The sequence below is a fragment of the Oncorhynchus mykiss genome, chromosome 17 (assembly GCF_013265735.2).
Source record: "Oncorhynchus mykiss isolate Arlee chromosome 17, USDA_OmykA_1.1, whole genome shotgun sequence".
Lineage (NCBI taxonomy): Eukaryota > Metazoa > Chordata > Actinopteri > Salmoniformes > Salmonidae > Oncorhynchus > Oncorhynchus mykiss.
In genome coordinates, this window is record NC_048581.1 from 35,798,171 (window position 1) to 35,816,303 (window position 18,133).

The following is an 18,133-nucleotide window of genomic DNA, read 5'->3' on the forward strand; positions in this document are numbered from 1 at the left end:
TTTGACTCTGTACCGGTACCCCCTGTATATAGCCCCGCTATTGTTATTTACTGCTGCTTTTTAATTATTTGTTATTCTTATGTCTTTTTGGGGGGGGGGGTTTCTTAAAAATTTATTGTTGGTTAAGGGCTTGTAAGTATTCGGCACGTGACAAATAACATTTGATTTGTTGAGAGAGTAACAATCTACTTTTGACACACATTTTGAAAGCTTGAAAAGTTTGACCAAAGATACTTTCAGTGTCAGTCCAAAATGGCCATGGGTTAAAGTTGCAAAATCCTAAGTAGGGGTACTGTAATTACACAAGCTTTTGCACCAGATTTAAAAACATCAGCCACATTTTCATTCATGATATTTGTCTCGATGTGTACTTATTTGTGTGTCTTTAAAATACTGTTTCTGATTTAACTTCATTTTCAATAGGAGTTTTCAGATAACCCTGAGTTCATTTTGGGCGGTGCCACAAGGACTGATATCTGTCAAGGAGCACTGGGTGAGTATCAATGTGCTTAGGTGTCAATGTGCTGTAATAGTTTGACACTAAAAGGGGGCTTAATGGAAGGCCTTAAAAATCATGTATTTCTGTTTTCTGCAGTGTGGTACTCCAGGAACTACAGTACTACTATTGTAATAGCTCAGACACACTTGTAGGATTGTCAAACTTTTGCTTGCCGACAGTACTTAGCACCTCTGAACAGAGTGTTGGCAGTCGATCTCTTTTGTATTCACACAGCAAAGACCTTGAAGTCATCAGCTACTCAGCCTTGTTAAAATACTCCAGACCAGAAGGTGGCAGTAGCCTTGTTTGGCAATGCATATCCATGTGAGTTGCTTCATGGTCTAGCCAATGTTACTTAGCTAACTAGCCAACTGCGCTAATGTTGCTATTGTTGTGGAAAGCCATTGTTGATACCAGCCAGCTGGCCACAGCTAGTTTGGCAACAGCTAAATAATAGCTAGTAAGATGACAAAGAAACTATTTAATTTACTCTCACATGGACAGTCCATAGATAGATGTTTAGCTAGCTGGCTAACGTTAGCTAAATTGTTAGCATGATTCTCTAGATAGCTAGCTAGCTGTTGTGCTAGCTAGGTAATGTAAAGATGCTGTATTGACTCTGGGCAGCCAGCTACAGGCTGCTGCTTCATGGAAATGAGTCCATTGTGATTTCATTATGTTACTAGCTACAGTGGCCAGATAGCTAGCTTGGTAAAGCATTTAGTGTTGTGTGCATTGTGCTGCACTTATTACCACCCCATTCATTTTATATGAAGTGTGTGTGACTCCCTTGCTCAGTTAGCAAGCTAACGTTAGCTATCCATCGAACTAATAAGCTAGTGCACATTAGCAAAAAGTACTTATTCGAGCACAAAACTCCTTAGCTAGACGTAAAAAAATATAAAGACTTGCTCTACAAAAAAAATATGTATTATACAGCTTTATTGTTTTATTTAGAACACTCTGACGAAAAGGCTGGATTAGACCAGAAAAAGTGCCCTATTTTTTTCCCCCCTTGTCACTCCTGTTGGCTCCCCCATGTGGAGGTTTGTGCTTTCTGATTGTCTCAAAGTCAAGTTGTCGGCTACTGCCTAGCATTGCGATTCTACAAGTAGAAACTGTAGTTTTGGCGGTACCAGGTCGATACTCAGCAGGTATGTATTTTGTACTAGCAAGAAAAGGAACGGCCTCCTTCTGTGATAAGTACCTATTGGGAGTCTATCTACACTCAGATTTGCTGTGTGTTTCTTGCTTAAGCGGTTTCTGGGAGAAAAAGTCCCTGTTATAAAAAAAAACTTGTTGCTTAACAGCAGTGTCCCTCCCCCTCCCTCTAATGTGTTGCAAGTTTTCAATGTGAATGTTATTTTCCTTGACAGAGCACTTAAGTGAAACCAGAGGACTAGAAAAACTAACAAAATTACTGCCTGCATGGAACAGTGAATAGCTCTTCCCTCATTATGAGACATACAGTAGTTCATTTTGCTCCATAGAACAGAAAAACAAGTAATCAATTCTTGCCAGACCTAACTTGCCTAGATGTGCAAGTGGGATAGATTACAATTATGGTTTTTCACATTCCTTGGGAGTGGTGGGAGTTCTGTGAATCGAGTAGTATACAGCATTGTATGAGATCTTCCGTTTCTTGGCAATTTCTCAGAACAAGAATATACTGACGAGTTTCAGAAGAAAGTTCTTTGTTTCTGGACATTTTGAGCCTGTAATCGAACCCACAAATGCTGATGCTCCAGATACTCAACTAGTTTAAGAACACCAGTTTATTGCTTCTTTAATCAGGACAACAGTTTTCAGCTGTGCTAACATAATTGCAAAAGGGGTTTCTAATGATCAATAAGCCTTTTAAAATGATAAACTTGGATTAGCGAACACCACATGCCATTGGAACACAGGAGTGATGGTTGCTGATAATGGGCCTTTGTACTCCTATGTAGATGGTCCATTAAAATAAGACATTTCCAGCTACAATAGTCATTTACAACATTAACAATGTCTGCACTGTATTTCTGATCAGTTTGGTGTTATTTTAATGGACAAAAAATGAGCTTTTCTTTCAAAACCAAGGACATTTCTAAGTTACCCCAACCTTTTGAACGGTAGTGTACATATATACATACAGTACTAGTCAAACGTTTGGACACACCTACTCATTCAAGGGTTTTTCAGATTTTTTTACTAATTTATACATTGTAGAATAATAGTGAAGATATCAAAACTATGAAATAACATAGTAACCAAAAAAGTGCAAAACAAATCAAAATATATATATTTTTTTATTTTATTTTATTTCACCTTTATTTAACCAGGTAGGCAAGTTGAGAACAAGTTCTCATTTACAATTGCGACCTGGCCAAGATAAAGCAAAGCAGTTCGACACATACAACGACACAGAGTTACACATGGAGTAAAACAAACATACAGTCAATAATACAGTATAAGGGTGGCGCAGTGGTTAAGGGCGCTGTACTGCAGCGCCAGCTGTGCCATCAGAGTCCCTGGGTTCGCGCCCAGGCTCTGTCGTAACCGGCCGCGACCGGGAGGTCCATGGGGCACAATTGGCCTAGCGTCGCCCGGGTTAGGGAGGGCTTGGTCGGTAGGGGTGTCCTTGTCTCATCGCGCACCAGCGACTCCTGTGGCGGGCTGGGCGCAGTGTGCGCCCAGGCTCTGTCGTGTTTCCTCCGGCGCATTGGTGCGGCTGGCTTCCGGGTTGGATGCGTGCTGTGTTAAGAAGCAGTGCGGCTTGGTTGAGTTGTGTATCGGAGGACGCATGACTTTCAACCTTCGTCTCTCCCGAGCCCGTACGGGAGTTGTAGCGATGAGACAAGATAGTAGCTACTACAACAATTGGATACCACGAAATTGGGGAGAAAAAGGGGTAAAATTCAAAAAATAAATAATAATAATACAGTATAAACAAGTCTATATACGATGTGAGCAAGGAGGGAGGTAAAGGCAAAAAAAGGCCATGGTGGCAAAGTAAATACAATATAGCAAGTAAAACACTGGAATGGTAGATTTGCAATGGAAGACTGTGCAAAGTAGAAATAAAAATAATGGGGTGCAAAGGAGCAAAATAAATAAATTAAATACAGTAGGGAAAGAGGTAGTTGTTTGGGCTAAATTATAGGTGGGCCTGTACAGGTGCAGTAATCTGTGAGCTGCTCTGACAGTTGGTGCTTAAAGCTAGTGAGTGAGATAAGTGTTTCCAGTTTCAGAGATTTTTGTAGTTCGTTCCAGTCATTGGCAGCAGAGAACTGGAAGGAGAGGCGGCCAAAGAAATAATTGGTTTTGGGGGTGACTAGAGAGATATACCTGCTGGAGCGTGTGCTACAGGTGGGAGATGCTATGGTGACCAGCCAGCTGAGATAATATACTATACGATAATATACTTTACCTAGCAGGGTCTTGTAGATGACATGGAGCCAGTGGGTTTGGCGACGAGTATGAAGCGAGGGCCAGCCAACGAGAGCGTACAGGTCGCAATGGTGGGTAGTATATGGGGCTTTGGTGACAAAACGGATTGCACTGTGATAGACTGCATCCAATTTGTTGAGTAGGGTATTGGAGGCTATTTTGTAAATGACATCGCCAAAGTCGAGGATTGGTAGGATGGTCAGTTTACAAGGGTATGTTTGGCAGCATGAGTGAAGGATGCTTTGTTGCGAAATAGGAAGCCAATTCTAGATTTAACTTTGGATTGGAGATGTTTGATATGGGTCTGGAAGGAGAGTTTACAGTCTAACCAGACACCTAAGTATTTGTAGTTGTCCACGTATTCTAAGTCAGAGCCGTCCAGAGTAGTGATGTTGGACAGGCGGGCAGGTGCAGGTAGCGATCGGTTGAAGAGCATGCATTTAGTTTTACTTGTATTTAAGAGCAATTGGAGGCCACGGAAGGAGAGTTGTATGGCATTGAAGCTTGCCTGGAGGGTTGTTAACACAGTGTCTAAAGAAGGGCCAGAAGTATACAGAATGGTGTCGTCTGCACAGAGACTCACCAGCAGCAAGAGCGACCTCATTGATGTATACAGAGAAGAGAGTCGGTCCAAGAATTGAACCCTGTGGCACCACCATAGAGACGGACAGCAGACCCTCCGATTTGACACACTGAACTCTATCAGAGAAGTAGTTGGTGAACCAGGCGAGGCAATCATTTGAGAAACCAAGCTGTCGAGTCTGCTGATGAGGATGTGGTGATTGACAGAGTCGAAAGCCTTGGCCAGATCAATGAATACGGCTGCACAGTAATGTTTCTTATCGATGGCAGTTAAGATATCGTTTAGGACCTTGAGTGTGGCTGAGGTGCACCCATGACCAGCTCTGGCAACAATTTTGGCAGATAATTTTAGAAAGAAAGGGTCCAGATTGTCTAGCCCGGCTGATTTGTAGGGGTCCAGATTTTGCAGCTCTTTCAGAACATCAGCTGAACGGATTTGGGAGAAGGAGAAATGGGGAAGGCTTGGGCAAGTTGCTGTGGGGGGTGCAGTGCTGTTGACCGGGGTAGGAGTAGCCAGGTGGAAAGCATGGCCAGCCGTAGAAAAATGCTTATTGAAATTCTCAATTATGGTGGATTTATCAGTGGTGACAGTGTTTCCTATCTTCAGTGCAGTGGGCAGCTGGGAGATGTTCTTATTCTCCATGGACTTTACAGTGTCCCAGAACTTTTTTGAGTTAGTGTTGCAGGAAGCAAATTTCTGCTTGAAAAAGCTAGCCTTGGCTTTTCTAACTGCCTGTGTATAATGGTTTCTAGCTTCCCTGAACAGCTGCATATCACGGGGGCTGTTCGATGCTAATGCAGAACGCCATAGGATGTTTTTGTGTTGGTTAATGGCAGTCAGGTCTGGGGAGAACCAATGGCTATATCTGTTCCTGGTTCTAAATTTCTTGAATGGGGCATGCTTATTTAAGATGGGTAGGAAGGCATTTAAAAAAATATCCAGGCATCCTCTACTGACGGGATAAGATCAATATCCTTCCAGGAAACCCCGGCCAGGTCGATTAGAAAGGCCTGCTCGCTGATTTAATATATGAGATTCTTCAAAGTAGCCACCCTTTGCCTTGCTCTTGCGTTTCAGCCAATCAGCTGTGTTGTGACAAGGTAGTGTTGGTATACAGAAGATAGCCCTATTTGGTAAAAGTCCTTATTATGGCAAGAACAGCTAAAATAAGTGAAGAGAAATGACAGTCCATCATTACTTTAAGACATGAAGGTCAGTCAATCTGGAAAATTTCAAGAACTTTGAAAGTGTCTTCAAGTGCTGTCGCAAAAACCATCAAGCACTATGATGAAACTGGCTCTCATGAGGACCGCCACAGGAATGGAAGACCCAGAGTTACATCTGCTGCAAAGGATAAGTTCATTAGAGGTACCAGCCTCACAAATTGCAGCCTAAATAAATGCTTCACAGAGTTCAAGTAACAGACACATCTCAACATCAACTGTTCAGAGGAGACTGCGTGAATCAGGCCTTCATGGTTGAATTGCTGCAAAGAAACAACCACTAAAGAACACCAATAATAAGAAGAGACTTGCTTGGGCCAAGAAACACAAGCAATGGAAATTTGACCCGTGTGAATCTATCCTTTGGTCCTAATTTTGAGATTTTTAGTTCCAACCGCCGTGTCTTTGAGAGACACAGAGTAGGTGGACGGATGATCTCCGCATGTGTGGTCCCCACCGTGAAGCATGGAGGTGATGGTGTGGGGGTGCTTTACTGGTGACACTGTCTGATTTTATTTGGAATTCAAGGCACACTTAACCAGAATGGCTACCACAGCATTCTGCAGCGATACGCCATCCCATCTGGTTTGGGCTTAGTGGGACTATCATTTTGTTTTTCAACAGGACAATGACCCAACACACCTCCAGGCTATGTAAATGGCTATTTTTTACCAAGAATGAGAGTGATGGAGTGTTTCATCAGATGACCTGGCCTCCACAATCACCCGACATCAACCCAATTGCGATGGTTGGGATGATTTGGACCGCAGAGTGAAGGAAAAGCAGCCAACAAGTGCTCAGCATATGTGGGAACTCCTTCAAGACTGCTGGAAAAGCATTCCAGGTGACTACCTCATGAAGCTGGTTGAGAGAATGCCAAGAGTGTGCAAAGCTGCCATCAAGGCAAAAGATGGCTACTTTGAATAATCTAAAATATATTTTGATTTGTTTAACACTTTTTTTGGTTCCATTATTCCACATGTGTTATTTCATAGTTTTGATGTCTTCACTATTATTCTGCAATGTAGAAAATAATAAAAAATAAAAACCCTTGAATGAGTAGTTGTGTCCAAACTTTTGACTGGGACTGTATATCTCTTTTGTAATAGCTCTGTGTGTAAAATAAGAATGACCCTGACTAGGCAGCTGACTGTTTGGGTGTGGCAGAACCCATTTGTGAGTCAGGGAGACACTGGAAATGATTCACAGAAAGGCTAATAGCGGACACGCCTACAGAGAAAGCGTGCTAATGGATCTTGGCTGATGTCCCATGCAGCAATCTTTGGCGTATGTTTGCAAAACAGGGTGGAGGGAGGCGGATAACGGACCTAGCCACTGGAATGGAATTCAAGATAAAAGATTGTTCAATCAGCGAGCTATCAGTTGTGATTAATGCCATGATCAGCTTCCTTTTTAACTAGTGAGAAAATGTTGTTGTGAGTAGATCACAGGATATGGCCCAAAAAAAGCCCAAAACTGTTCTGTTCTTGGGATCTCATAAGTCTTGGTTAAATTTTTCTCACATCTCTAGTCTAGTTGGAACTGAAAAGGCAGTCGGATGTGTAATTGTTATACACACGACGTTCTGAAGACCCAGCCCACAAACAACTTCTCTCTTTCTGTCTTTGGCAGGAGTTGACTCTCCTGTTATGTCATGGCCTGTGGGCTCCCCCTCTGTTTGTTTTGGGGAATTATCTTGACTGAGTTATGTAGCCTTTCAAGTATTCTATAAGGCTCGTCAGGTTGAAGCTAACCAGTGCTTGAAATGTAATAGAAGATGTAACAATGATTGACAATCTGATAATTCTCCTCACTATAAGGTCCATACTTGAACTTTTTCACCAGAAAGCAGTGCTAAGCTTATTAAACATATCTACTTCTGAGTATACACTTATATGGATAAGGCTGCTGTCATATGCACCCACATTACAACCCCGACACACTAGAATTTTATGTTCGAGAATTTCGTATGAAGCCAATGCTTTTTGAAGTGGTAATTTTGACAAAAACGGACAATGATATTGGTCATACACAATTTAATCTGTTAATGCGTTTGAGTGTGGCCTTAGCCTTAGGATTTCAACCCCTCAGTCGATAACAGCAGTTACACTTAAAAGAAAGGGAGATTTTAGCAAGACCTTGAGGCCAGAGCAATCCCCAGTTGTGACATTAGGGACGTTTTGAAATTGCATTAGCAATCCCCATAGCTCTCACTATAGGGAAGTAGCTAATTCTTACTCCCCACACTAATTCAGTTACAATACATGGCCCCTTAAAGGCTGAATACATTTACATTTGAGTAATTTAGCAGACGCTCTTATGCAGAGCAACTTACAGTAGTGAGTACATACAATTTCGTACTGGTCCCCCGTGAGAATCAAACCCACAACCCTGGTGTTTCAAGCGCCATGCTCTACCAACTGATCTACACGGGACCATAATAGTTTAGGTTGCCTCATGGTTTTAACAATGGTGGGAATAAGCCTTTGACATGTTCAGCTGTTCTTGCTGCATGCCATTGATAGTAGTCTACTGATGGTATATGATTTCAGTTAAAGCAAATTGGAAGCGATTTTCAAAGAGGAGTTGAGGTTTTGGAAAACCAGAACAAATGTTTGAAGGCTTGGCTCAGACTGGCCAAAATGCATTAGGTTGGCTATTCACTCACTACTAAATGCTGAACAAGGGTGATTTGAGCTGAGTGCTTGAAATGAGTTAAGTGTTTTGTTTTCTACTAACAGCAGCCTTCATTTAAAGTGGTGAGATAGAAACCGCACCAGCCAGTGTAAATGTTGTGTTTTTAAGACACATGGGTAATATTTTAGAAAGATGCACACATTACTAATTTAGGCTATGGTTCCTTTTTAGATTTTGAATGTTAAGGTTTCTGTATCGTTATTTGGTGTTATTTTAAGAAAACATTTGAGGCTCAGCTAAGCTAGCTTAAATTTATTCACCCTCTCTCACACTTTCACCCCAGATTGAAATTATTACGTTTGAAAATGCTTTAACTATCTCCCTCTTCTCCCATTTGGGCCAGGTGCTTCTATTCTGAGCCTGGTTCCTCTCTAGGTTTCCTCCTCCTCGTAGGAAGGTTTTCCAGGCCACTGTGCATCTGCTTGCTCTTTGGAGTTTAGGCCAGGTTACTGTGAACCACTTGGTGACAACCGCTCAGTGTTTTAAAAGTGCTTTATAAATACATTTGATTAATTTATTTTTTACTATTTTACCTCTGGTTAGGTGACTGCTGGCTCCTGGCAGCCATTGCTTCCCTCACCCTTAATGAGAAGCTGCTACACAGGGTGGTCCCTCATGGTCAATCCTTCCAAGACAACTACGCTGGCATCTTCCACTTCCAGGTCCATTCAATCAAATACAATAGAGGAAATTGAATAGAAAAACCTTTTAATGAAAGATAATATAATGATACAGCATTGTAGCCTAAATATGTATGAAAGAATGACTTGCCATATTCAGAAGTTTGATTGGAGGGATTTTAAAACAACCTTTGTAGGAGGCTCAATTCCTGAATTATCAGGTCACAGTGCTTTTCCACAAAATAATTCCCAGAGAGACAACAGTTCTCGCATTTATTATTAGGTGATTATGGGGAGCACTTAGAAACATATGCTGGAGACGTTATTTAGCTTCATAGGGGAGCATAAAACAATTATAACCTTCGTGTCTGACTCCAAACTGTTTTGTTTGTTCACAGTTCTGGCAGTTTGGAGAGTGGGTGGATGTTGTCATTGATGATCGACTGCCTGTCAAAGATGGCGAGCTCATGTTTGTTCACTCTGCTGAGGGTAACGAGTTCTGGAGTGCTCTGATTGAGAAGGCTTATGCCAAGTATGATTTTCCTAATATTAGCTATTGTCCGTGTCAAAAGCTTTAAATGTTTTTTAATGGTACCGTAAAACAGGCTTTAATTCAGGTATACAGTGCATCCATCTTAGAATATAATTGTATTTTTTCTAAGTTTAATTTGCTACACCAAGTAAACAGTGGGTAACAATTGAATGTTCATAAAGCATACATGTCACAAGTCCAGTTAGCTCTGACTAATGTGTAATTGCATCATACATTTCTTAAGCTTTCATAAATCTATGTAACTATAATGTTATGTTTATTATGTTTGTTTTATGAACATACATTTCATTTACGAATATTGTAGATGGCGAATACTTTTACATTGTTGCATGAAGGGATATAACTATTTTCCAGGATTGACACACTGTGACATTTTTGTGTTAGACTGAGTGGCTCCTATGAGGCCTTGTCTGGTGGCAGCACCACAGAGGGCTTTGAGGACTTCACCGGTGGCGTGGCAGAGTTTTACGAGCTACGTAAGGCACCTAAGGATCTGTACCGGATCATCGGTAAAGCCCTGGAGAGAGGCTCCCTTCTGGGCTGCTCCATTGACGTAAGTGGCGTCCCTGTTACATGACACACACGACAACCTGCAGTACACATATGCAGTCCTCTCAGATGGGGGTTGTTTCTGGATGGGACCTATGTCACTGGTTCTAATCTAGGTTGACATTTTTCCCCATTCAGCTTTTAAATTCCCCAAAACAACAGAATCACTCACAACATTAATCTTGGCTTATTTTAAAACAACCTATCTTTCCACATAATGGAATTGTGAGCTGCAGTATGCTCATCGTTTGCCTCTGGGGATGGTTTGAGCCAAAAGTGGTCCCCTAGAATGGACAGAAATATTGGTTTAGACATTGCCTCATTGGACAGAAATGGGCACATCTTCCCATGCCCATGGACATAAGGTATATTGTTAGCCTGAAGCTACTTAAGAAATTATTTATATTGTAATATGTGTATATGAACCACACAGGCAACACTCAAGCCAACATTTTAGGTAAACAATAACTAAACATCCATGCAGCCTCTTTAAAGTGGAGAGAAAAAGAGTCTGTTGTCACAATTGTAGTTTTGGCCAAAGATGTCATGTCCGAAGTGTGTGTGGTAACAATTGGAAATGTATGATGACATCTGTTTGCATTACCAGATCACCAGTGCCTTCGACATGGAGGCAGTGACCTTTAAGAAGCTGGTTAAAGGCCATGCCTACTCTGTCACAGGTCTGAAGCAGGTGAGTGAGTGAAAATAAGGCTTTGTGGAAAATGTGCATCTTCCTGCGGGCCATTTCAAGCCTTAGGCGATTGTGCCTGATTCATACTAAAGGGCAGACCCGAACCATACTGTAATAGCTCAGATTTTTCATTTTCACATTGTCCTTTCCAGCATGGTTCCATGGTGGATTCGTAAGCAGGCCAGCTACAACTTAGCATATAGCGTGGCTCAGCTTGACCCTAGTGTGAATCTGGAATTGGAGGAAAAGGAGTGGTGAAAACAGGAATATAAACGTCAACAAATTACAAAAAGCAAAATAAGAAGCACGTATTCTCCTCATCTTTCAGTAAACAGGCAATATTTTACAGAAATGACTTATTTCCAAATGAATAGTTATACGGGCATCTGTGACTATCAAACATCATGATTGAGAAATTCTACTCTCAAATTGGAATGTGGCAAGTGGTTAAAATTTCTAAGTAAAATCTGACCCAAATTTTGTGTGTCTGTCTATCATCATAGGTGGATTTCCGGGGTCGCATGGAGAGGTTGATCCGTATTCGTAACCCCTGGGGTCAGGTGGAGTGGACCGGGGCTTGGAGTGATAAGTGAGTTCACATCACAACCATCATACTTTTCTTGACAGCGTAGGGCTCCGTGGCTCAGTCGGGTATAATAGTCAATGTGCATCAGCAGTTTTTCTCTTATGTCAGTCACTGACAGTCACTCAATTAGCCATGTCAGCTAATATTTTCTAAGATTGCTAGGTAAGTTAGCCAAGCCAGCTATATCTAAACCTTCATGACTGTATTACCTACCGGGCATGAAGGGCATGTGCCCAGGGGCCCTGATCTTCAGGGGGCCCCTGACCTCCAGGGGTCCCCCATTGATTTTGTTATTCACCCAGATATCGTATGAACATGGCATAAGTCAAGGCAAAATGTGCTTTAAAACTGCAACCAAATCTCACTTAGGGCCCCCAAAAGGCTGCGTGTGTGTCTGTGTACATCTGTTTGTGTGCACAAATTCGCTATTCAATTTTCACGTTTTATTAGACGTATGTACAGGATACACATTGTATACACCATCCAACGAAATGCTTATTTGCATGTTCCTTCTCGACAATGCAACAACAATAAGAAATAAGAAAAGTTAAGGATACGAACATAAAGTAAATTACTATTAGAATAATCATTTTAGCATAAGTATAGTAGAGGAAACCACAATTTATAATCTAATATTTACACTTGTTTTGGGGAAGGGGGGATTGGGGGGCAAGTGTTTTAAATTGTGCAGTATTTAGCAATAATAATAAGAGTCTGTTTGTTAGCTGTGTGTGTGTGTGTGTGTGGCATGAATGTATCTATGTGTGTGTGTGTGTGGCATGAATGTATCTGTGTGGTTGGGTGTGTCCATGAGTGGGTGCTTGTTTTATCTGTCGGCCCCAGCCGCACTCAGGCTCTGTGTGTATTTAATCCGACCCTCCCTGCCTAGTCAACGCCATTTTACCTGCTGTTGTTGTGCTAGCTGATTAGCTGTTGTTGTCTCACCTACTGTTTAGCTAGCTCTCCCAATTCAACACCTGTGATTACTGTATGCCTCGCTGTATGTCTCTCTCAAATGTCAATATGCCTTGTATACTGTTGTTCAGGTTAGTTATCATTGTTTTAGTTTACAATGGAGCCCCTAGTTCCACTCTTCATACCCCTGATACCTCCTTTGTCCCACCTCCCACACATGCAGTGACCTCACCCATTACAACCAGCATGTCCAGAGATACAACCTCTCTCATCATCACCCAGTGCCTGGGCTTACCTCCGCTGTACCCGCACCCCACCATACCCCTGTCTGCGCATTATGCCCTGAATATATTCTACCATGCCCAGAAATCTGCTCCTTTTATTCTCTGTCCCCAACGCTCTAGGCGACCAGTTTTGATAGCCTTTAGCCGCACCCTCATACTACTCCTCCTCTGTTCCGCGGGTGATGTGGAGGTAAACCCAGGCCCTGCATGTCCCCAGGCACCCTCATTTGTTGACTTCTGTGATCGAAAAAGCCTTGGTTTCATGCATGTCAACATCAGAAGCCTCCTCCCTAAGTTTGTTTTACTCACTGCTTTAGCACACTCTGCTAACCCTGATGTCCTTGCCGTGTCTGAATCCTGGCTCAGGAAGGCCACCAAAAATTCTGAGATTTCTATACCCAACTATAACATTTTCTGTCAAGATAGAACTGCCAAAGGGGGAGGAGTTAGCCTGCAAAGTAATGTCATACTTTCCAGGTCCATACCCAAACAGTTCCAACTACTAATTTTAAAAATTACTCTCTCCAGAAATAAGTCTCTCACCGTTGCCGCCTGCTACCGACCCCCCTCAGCTCCCAGCTGTGCCCTGGACACCATTTGTGAATTGATCGCCCCCCATCTAGCTTCAGAGTTTGTTCTGTTAGGTGACCTAAACTGGGATATGCTTAACACCCCGGAAGTCCTACAATCTAAGCTAGATGCCCTCAATCTCACACAAATCATCAAGGAACCCACCAGGTACAACCCTAAATCTGTAAACAAGGGCACCCTCATAGACGTCATCCTGACCAACTGGCCTTCCAAATACACCTCTGCTGTCTTCAACCAGGATCTCAGCGATCACTGCCTCATTGCCTGTATCCGCTACGGAGCCGCAGTCAAACGACCACCCCTCATCACTGTCAAACGCTCCCTAAAACATTTCTGTGAGCAGACCTTTCTAATCGACCTGGCCCGGGTATCCTGGAAGGACATTGACCTCATCCAGTCAGTTGAGGATGCCTGGTCATTCTTTAAAAGTAACTTCCTCACCATTTTAGATAAGCATGCTCCGTTTAAAAAATGCAGAACTAAGAACAGATATAGCCCTTGGTTCACTCCAGACCTGACTGCCCTCGACCAGCACAAAAACATCATGTGGCGGACTGCAATAGCATCGAATAGTCCCCGCGATATGCAACTGTTCAGGGAAGTCAGGAACCAATACACGCAGTCAGTCAGGAAAGCTAAGGCCAGCTTCTTCAGGCAGAAATTTGCATCCTGTAGCTCCAACTCCAAAAAGTTCTGGGACACTGAAGTCCATGGAGAACAAGAGCACCTCCTCCCAGCTGCCCACTGCACTGAGGCTAGGTAACACGGTCACCACCGATAAATCCATGATTATCGAAAACTTCAACAAGCATTTCTCAATGGCTGGCCATGCCTTCCGCCTGGCTACTCCAACCTCGGCCAACAGGTCCGCCCCCCCCGCAGCTACTCGCCCAAGCCTCTCCAGGTTCTCCTTTACCCAAATCCAGATAGCAGATGTTCTGAAAGAGCTGCAAAACCTGGACCCGTACAAATCAGCTGGGCTTGACAATCTGGACCCTCTATTTCTGAAACTATCCGCCGCCATTGTCGCAACCCCTATTACCAGCCTGTTCAACCTCTCTTTCATATCGTCTGAGATCCCCAAGGATTGGAAAGCTGCCGCAGTCATCCCCCTCTTCAAAGGGGGAGACACCCTGGACCCAAACTGTTACAGACCTATATCCAGCCTGCCCTGCCTATCTAATGTCTTTGAAAGCCAAGTCAACAAACAGGTCACTGACCATCTCGAATCCCGCCGTACCTTCTCCGCTGTGCAATCTGGTTTCCGAGCCGGTCACGGGTGCACCTCAGCCATGCTCAAGGTACTAAACGATATCATAACATCCATCGATAAAAGACAGTACTGTGCAGCCGTCTTCATCGACCTTGCCAAGGCTTTCGACTCTGTCAACCACCATATTCTTATCGGCAGACTCAGTATCCTCGGTTTTTCTGATGACTGCCTTGCCTGGTTCACCAACTACTTTGCAGACAGAGTTCAGTGTGTCAAATCGGAGGGCATGCTGTCCGGTCCTCTGGCAGTCTCTATGGGGGTGCCACAGGGTTCAATTCTCGGGCCGACTCTTTTCTCTGTATATATCAATGATGTTGCTCTTGCTGCGGGCGATTCCCTGATCCACCTCTACGCAGACGACACCATTCTATATACTTCCGGCCCGTCCTTGGACACTGTGCTATCTAACCTCCAAACGAGCTTCAATGCCATACAACACTCCTTCCGTGGCCTCCAACTGCTCTTAAACGCTAGTAAAACCAAATGCATGCTTTTCAACCGTTCGCTGCCTGCGCCCGCACGCCTGACTAGCATCACCACCCTGGATGGTTCCGACCTTGAATATGTGGACATCTATAAGTACCTAGGTGTCTGGCTAGACTGTAAACTCTCCTTCCAGACTCCTATCAAACATCTCCAATCGAAAATCAAATTTAGAGTCGGCTTTCTATTCCGCAACAAAGCCTCCTTCACTAACGCCGCCAAAATTACCCTAGTAAAACTGACTATCCTACCGATCCTCGACTTCGGCGATGTCATCTACAAAATTGCTTCCAACACTCTACTCAGCAAACTGGATGCAGTTTATCACAGTGCCATCCGTTTTGTCACTAAAGCACCTTATACCACCCACCACTGCGACCTGTATGCTCTAGTCGGCTGGCCCTCGCTACATATTCGTCGCCAGACCCATTGGCTCCAGGTCATCTACAAGTCCATGCTAGGTAAAGCTCCGCCTTATCTCAGTTCACTGGTCACGATGGCAACACCCACCCGTAACACGCGCTCCAGCAGGTGTATCTCACTGATCATCCCTTAAGCCAACACCTCATTTGGCCGCCTTTCGTTCCAGTTCTCTGCTGCCTGTGACTGGAACGAATTGCAAAAATCTCTGAAGTTGGAGACTTATCTCCCTCACCAACTTCAAACATCAGCTATCTTAGCAGCTAACCGATCGCTGCAGCTGTACATAGTCTATCGGTAAATAGCCCACCCATTTTTACCTACCTCATCCCCATACTGTTTTTATTTATTTACTTTTCTGCTCTTTTGCACACCAATATCTCTACCTGTACATGACCATCTGATCATTTATCACTCCAGTGTTAATCTGCAAAATTGTAATTATTCGCCTACCTCCTCATGCCTTTTGCACACAATGTATATAGACTCTCCTTTTTTTCTACTGTGTTATTGACTTGTTAATTGTTTACTCCATGTGTAACTCTGTTGTCTGTTCACACTGCTATGCTTTATCTTGGCCAGGTTGCAGTTGCAAATGAGAACTTGTTCTCAACTAGCCTACCTGGTTAAATAAAGGTGAAATAAAATAAGGTGTGGAGAATCAGAGGCTGCTGTTCAGTCCAGTTCAAGTGTTCAGCAGTCTGGTGGCTTGTAGATAGGAACTGTCTTTGAGTCTGTTGGTATCAAATTGTATTTGTCACATACACATGGTTAGCAGATGTTAATGCGAGTGTAGCGAAATGCCTGTGCTTCTAGTTCCGGCAGTCTATTGCTCCGATACGTCATGCTCTTTACAACCCGCTGAAGGGCCTTGCAGTCGTGGACGGAGCAATTCCTGTACCAGGCCGCGATTCAACCGGTCAGGACGCTCTCGGTAATGAAGCTGTAGTATTTAGAGAGGACCCAGGGTGGCATGCTACATTTCTTTAGTCACCTTAGGAAGTAGATATGCTGTTGCGCTCTATTGACAAGAGTGGTGTTGGTGTTGGTTATTGTCATGTCCTTGGTGATGTAGACCCCGAAGAACTTAAAACTGCAGACTCTTTCTACTGCAGTTCCGTTGATGTGGATCAAATCAAATCGAATTTATTTATATAGCCCTTCGTACATCAGCTGATATCTCAAAGTGCTGTACAGAAACCCAGCCTAAAACCCCAAACAGCAAGCACTGCAGGTGTAGAAGCACGGTGGCTAGGAATAACTCCCTAGAAAGGCCAAAACCTAGGAAGAAACCTAGAGAGGAACCAGGCTATGTGGGGTGGCCAGTCCTCTTCTGGCTGTGCCGGGTGGAGATTATAACAAAACATGGTCAAGATGTTCAAATGTTCATAAATGACCAGCATGGTCGAATAATAATAAGGCAGAATAGTTGAAACTGGAGCAGCAGCACAGTCAGGTGGACTGGGGACAGCAAGGAGTCATCATGTCAGGTATTCCTGGGGCATGGTCCTAGGGCTCAGGTCCTCCGAGAGAGAGAAAGAAAGAGAGAATTAGAGAGAGCATATGTGGGATGGCCAGTCCTCTTCTGGCTGTGCCGGGTGGAGATTATAACAGAACATGGCCAAGATGTTCAAATGTTCATAAATGACCAGCATGGTCGAATAATAATAAGGCAGAACAGTTGAAACTGGAGCAGCAGCACAGCCAGGTGGACTGGGGACAGCAAGGAGTCATCATGTCAGGTAGTCCTGGGGCATGGTCCTAGGGCTCAGGTCCTCCGAGAGAGAGAAAGAGAGAAGGAGAGAATTAGAGAACGCACACTTAGATTCACACAGGACACCAAATAGGACAGGAGAAGTACTCCAGATATAACAAACTGACCCTAGCCCCCCGACACATAAACTACTGCAGCATAAATACTGGAGGCTGAGACAGGAGGGGTCACGGCATGTTCCTTCCCTTGCTTCCTGAAGTCAACAATCAACTACTTTGTTTTGCGGACGTTGAGGAAGACCACAATGCCAGTTCACTTACCTCCTTGCTATAGGCTGACTTGTTGGTGTCATGCAAAGCCACGCAGTCGTGGGTGAACAGGGAGCACAGAAGAGGGCTGGGGGCCCTATGTTAAGAGTCAGTGTGGGGGAGGTGTTGTTACCAATCCTCACAGCCTGTGGTCTGCCTGTCAGGAAGCCCAGGATCCAGTTGCAGAGCTTGGTGTCGAGCTTGGAGGGAACAATAGTGCTGAACTGTAGTCAATGAACAGCATTCTCACACAAGTGTTCCTCTTGTCCAGATGTGTTAGGGCCATGTGAATAGTGATGTAAATGGTATCTTCTGTCGATCTGTTGGAGAGGTTGGCAAATTGGAGTGGGTCCAGTGTGTCTGGCATGCTAGCCTTGATGTGGGCCATGACCAGCCCCTTGAAGCACTTCATGATGACTGGGGTGAGTCTGACGGGGCGATAGTCATTTGGGCATGTCAACTTGTTTTTCTTGGGCACTGGTACGTAATGTTCTCCTTGAAGCATGTGTGGTCTACAGCCTGGGACAGTTTGAAGATGTCAGAGAAGATGCCCCCCAGCTGGTAAGCACTAGGACTGGGATGATATCGGAATATTTTTTTCCATGGCAAAAATGAAAAAACGAAGCAGAACAAACTCTTTGGTCCTTTAAAAACCTTCTATATGTAAAATATTGTCTGCTATAGCTTGGAAAATAAATAAATGTGACTCTGGATG

At 43.6% G+C, this 18,133-nt stretch overlaps 1 protein-coding gene across 4 annotated transcripts in view; it reads left to right on the plus strand.

The window, feature by feature from the left end:
* The window catches only part of LOC110493821 (calpain-1 catalytic subunit), a 29,751-nt gene that overhangs the window by 3,826 nt on the left and 7,792 nt on the right, over nucleotides 1-18,133 (plus strand). For all 4 annotated transcript variants that reach the window (XM_021568323.2, XM_036949800.1, XM_036949801.1 and 1 more), the window contains 6 exons: nucleotides 424-493; nucleotides 8,975-9,093; nucleotides 9,450-9,583; nucleotides 9,989-10,157; nucleotides 10,761-10,844; nucleotides 11,348-11,433. In XM_021568323.2, coding sequence (XP_021423998.2) covers nucleotides 424-493; nucleotides 8,975-9,093; nucleotides 9,450-9,583; nucleotides 9,989-10,157; nucleotides 10,761-10,844; nucleotides 11,348-11,433 — 662 coding nt within the window. The remainder of the gene's footprint in view (nucleotides 1-423; nucleotides 494-8,974; nucleotides 9,094-9,449; nucleotides 9,584-9,988; nucleotides 10,158-10,760; nucleotides 10,845-11,347; nucleotides 11,434-18,133) is intronic.